At 38.7% G+C, this 4,404-nt stretch overlaps 1 protein-coding gene across 1 annotated transcript in view; it reads right to left on the bottom strand.

Moving 5' to 3' along the window:
- The window catches only part of Mtpap (mitochondrial poly(A) polymerase), a 47,431-nt gene that overhangs the window by 34,666 nt on the left and 8,361 nt on the right, over window positions 1–4,404 (bottom strand). Inside the window, exon 4 of the mRNA XM_023701835.1 lies at window positions 2,571–2,795. Coding sequence (XP_023557603.1) covers window positions 2,571–2,795 — 225 coding nt within the window. The remainder of the gene's footprint in view (window positions 1–2,570; window positions 2,796–4,404) is intronic.

Raw genomic sequence — 4,404 nt, 5'->3', positions numbered from 1 at the left:
AAAAAAAAAAAAAAAAAAAAAAACACTAACACATTCATACAAAGGGCTGATTTATGAAAGATTTATAAAATTAGGGGCCAGGCAGATGGCTCAGTGAAATAAGCGCTTCCCTGGCAAGTTTAAGGGCCTGAGTTCAATCCGCGGTTCCAGGAAAAAAAAAAAATAATAAATAAATAAATAAAATGAAAGGGGTCCCTTTGCCATTTCTTAAACTAGGCAAAAATAACATGAAAAAGAAATTACATTAAAAATATAAACAGCTATCAAACATAGGAGATGTGCATCTCTTTTGGAAACTAAAGAAAAAATTGAAACAGCAATGAGATATTTTTCCTTATGACTGAACCCAGAAATTCTGTACTGAGTTACATCCCCAGCCCTTTTAAATTTTTTGTTACTTTGAGACAGGTTCTAAGGTGCTCAGGTGGGACCTGAACTTGTAATCCTCCTGTCTCTGCCTCGTGGGTAGCTGGAATTACAAGACTGTGCCATCATGCTAAAGTGAGACTTTTTAATTTTCTAGTCTGACCAAGACAAACTGTCATCATCAAGAGGTAAGGGCAATGCACATACTGTTCCTGGAGTGTAAACTATGAAATTCTTCTTGTAGAACTTACCTACCAAGACTTTATTTCTGTATTTTAGGGAAGGGTCTACAGGGGTTCAGGGTCTCACTACTAGATTGGGCTTGTAGTAATGCGCCTGTTTACAGCTTCCCAAGAGCTGGGATTACAGGCATTCGCCACCACACAGTCTCAACTTGCCGACTCAACATGCCCCGGAGGCAGGGCCAGCATGGCAGGCCCAGGGATGTACTGAAGGATGCCTTCGGTCACAGAGCCCAGGTCACATGAGTGTATGCAAAAGCAGCGAGCTTTTTGTTTTAAGGACTTCTATGGCACAGCTGCATCTTGCTCTACTTTGTGCTATCAAGTATTATGGGAATCCATACTCTCTTTCCTTAGAGATCATTACTTTTTTTTAAACTCTGATAACTATGAGGTACAACAATTTCATTCCCATGACTGTAGGACATGACCTGTCAATCTGTGAACCATAAAATGTAAGCCCCTTTCTTCTATTTTCCTTCTTATAATATCCATAGTTATATGGTGGCTGTACTGTCCAAAAACTGTGTCACACTGGACTTTGGATTGGTGTAACTGACAGAAAATATTCATTGCTCCAAGCAGTGTCTTTTTATATAGCTCTTAGCCACTTTGATGCCTACAAGGGGGCTGCCTGACACTTTATGCTTAATAAATTAGAAACGGAATTACAGATTGAAAGGGCTCTGAATTGGAGCTGCCTGGCTTGACTCTCTCCACTATGTAGCTTGTTAATTAAAGACATGTCACTTTAGTGCTTTAAACATGTTTCCTCTTGGGAAAATGGAGATGGACAACAGTCCCTACTTTCTAGTGTCCTGCAAAGTACATGTATAATAGGCACATTTCAAACAGTCCCACAGTCAACAGAAGTTAGCTGCCATTATTCCTCTTGCTGGTAATATCTGCAGCAAGTCAACATGGGTGATTTCCTCTCAAGGAAAAGATCGAGCCAGTGCTTGGCTGTTCCTCATTACAGTGCTAAAACACACACACACACACACACACACACACACACACACACATACACACACTGGTCAGGCATCTTGGTGTCCTCAGGGACCCCTGCTGTTTCCAATCTGCTCTTTGCATTTCCCTGACTTTCATATCTTCTCATGACCTAAGTGGAAACCCTTTCTTGTGCTTATCTATTAACTGCAATGTACATAAATGATGTCTTCAAAGGATTCAAAGTGGAAAAAAACACAACCCGTCAGCCAGGTTAGAGATCTTCAGGTTGGTGCTTACAGTCTGACATGGTGGTGGCCACTTAGGGCTCTGAGCACCTTAAATATGACAAGCCTGAACATAAATGTGCTGAAAATGTAAAAAGCATACTAATTTTAGAGAGTAAAATAGAATACAAAACATCTCTACAGTTTATATTTTTGTACTGATTATACTGATAGTATTTTAGGCACAACTGGGTTAAAAAAAAAGGCAAAAAAAAAAAAAAAAAAAAAAGAATCCAATAAAAGGAAGAAAGGAAATAAATACAAAGCAAAAGGCAAAAGAAAATGAGAAGAAAAAAAGCACAGAGGCACACCTGTAATCCCAGCACTCTACGAGGCTGAGGAAGGAAGACCATGAAGTCAAGCCCAACCTGTGCAACTTAGCAAGATTTTGTGTGAAGGCCTGGGTTCAATTTCCAGTATTGCAAAAAAGAAAAATGAAAAAGCACTGAAAGTAGAAACAAAACTTATTCTTTAAACACAATGTAGGGCTGGGGAGATAGCTCGGCAGTCTAAGCACCTGCCTGGAAAGCGCAAAGACCTGGGTTCAATCCTAGGTACTGCATGCCATGCTAGCCCAAGAACCTAGGCACTCTATGCCAGCCACAAAACTGGGCATGGCAGCACAAACCTGTAAACGACTCTGAACTGCATAGCAAGACCCTGCACCAAATAAATAAGTTAATTAAGTAAACAATGTATACTAATGCGTATAAAGAAATATGATTACCTTGTGAATGCTCAATTTCCTGGTTTCATCTAGATCCAAAAACATGTCCAGATCACATCCTAACTTCCCGAAAGTGTTCACTGAGGAGCCAAAGGGTCTGACTGTACAGTCTGGAAAATAGGCAGCTGCTATATCTTCAATAAGAGAGCAAGTGAGGTAACGGAGCCTGGTGTTCTCTTCTGTTAGCTGGAATTCCTTCAAGAGTGTATTCAGCTGATCATCTACCTAGCTGGCCAAAATAAAAACACAAAACACAAGAAGTGCGGTCATATACAATAGCTGTCATTTCACTTCTGAAGATCTGATGCCTCTGGCTACCTACCTTTAAAATAGGTATTTTGAAGCTTTAGTGGCGCAATCGGTTAGCACACAGTACTTATATAAAATAGGTAATTTTATTTTCAATCTTAAAAGTAGATTTTAAAACACAGTCCCTTAAAAAGCACTGAAAAACGACACAAGGAAGTGTTGGCAAGAATTAAGACTATTGCTTGTCATATAAAATGAGCGCTGAATGCTGATTTAGGACAAGGAAAGCAGTGAAGTGCCCCACAGGCAATCCATCCAGAAATAGGCTTTGGAGGGAGTCAATGTAAAAGGACAAGGAACACCAGAAATAAACAACCCAAACCCCGTGTGGTGGCAGACACCTGTAATCCCAGCATTCGGGAGGCTGAGGCAGGAGGATCTCTGCAAGTCTGAGACCAGCCTGGGCTCCCAAGCAAGCTCAAGAGCAGACTGAACTGCACAATGAGACTCTATCTCAAAAAAAAAAGACAAAAAAACAAAACAAAACAAAAAAACAAGTAGTGAAGAACCAACATTTCTGTTGCTTAGAAATGATCACATGTATTCACTAAAGATTGATGTTAGAATAATCAGACTATGAAACCAGAATAAAGCTAAATATTAAACAGAAAGAAAAAGTCATAGCTTCAATTTCACTTGTTGGCTGGGAAGATGGTTCAGTAGAATAAATGCTTCCCTGGCAAGCGCAAGGGCCTGAGTTCAATACCTGGTTCTACCAAAAAAAAAAAGAATGATCAATTTCACTTGTTTTTAAACAATAGTGAACATAAAACTAAGCATTCATCTAAAAAATAAATAAAATACTACATAAGGTTAAAAGCAGTACATTTAATAATTTAAAACTCAAACAGAAAATAGTATTCTTGATTGTTTCAAAGGCCTCTAAACTAGCTAAAAGTATAACAAATCTGAGTAAGAAAAACTAAGATAAATATAATAGTAGGTCAAAGAAAAAGACAGAAAACTAGAAATACGACACTGCAAGATTTACAGAATACCATGTACAGTTTTATGTCCTCAGGTTGAGGAAAAAGGAAAAACCTGAATGGGTCTAAGAGGCCAAGGCCCTGGAAGACGGCGGTTAGCACTACGGAGCACCAGGACATAAAACACAGAGCCGAGCGCCTTCACTTTTCACTCCATATATTCTATAGTTCGGGTTTTTAAATATAAGCCCAATAATTTTATAAAGATTTAAAGCTATAACAAAAACCAGCAAAACAAATATACTAATATATTTTTAAAAATACAAATTGACTAGTGTTTATCCTGGATATGCAAATAGCCACATGTGAGGAAATTTGTACTCAAGACACATGGAGAAAAACTGTGTGATAATCCACAATCACACACCAGTTACCAAGAAATCTCAGATGGGAAACCCAATATCCACTTGATATGTCAAACCCAATGTAATTCTTACAAAGCTACAACACAACAAAAGTGCCCGTCCCTCATAATGCCACACATCTATCACCACTCTCTATCTCCATAATTCCTTCCATCATATAAAATGAAAGCCCTG

Source organism: Octodon degus, unplaced genomic scaffold (genome assembly GCF_000260255.1).
Source record: "Octodon degus isolate 3935 unplaced genomic scaffold, OctDeg1.0 scaffold00141, whole genome shotgun sequence".
Classification (NCBI taxonomy): Eukaryota; Metazoa; Chordata; class Mammalia; order Rodentia; family Octodontidae; genus Octodon; species Octodon degus.
Note: the sequence above shows the minus strand (reverse complement) of the source record. Positions and strands in the feature narration are given on the sequence as shown.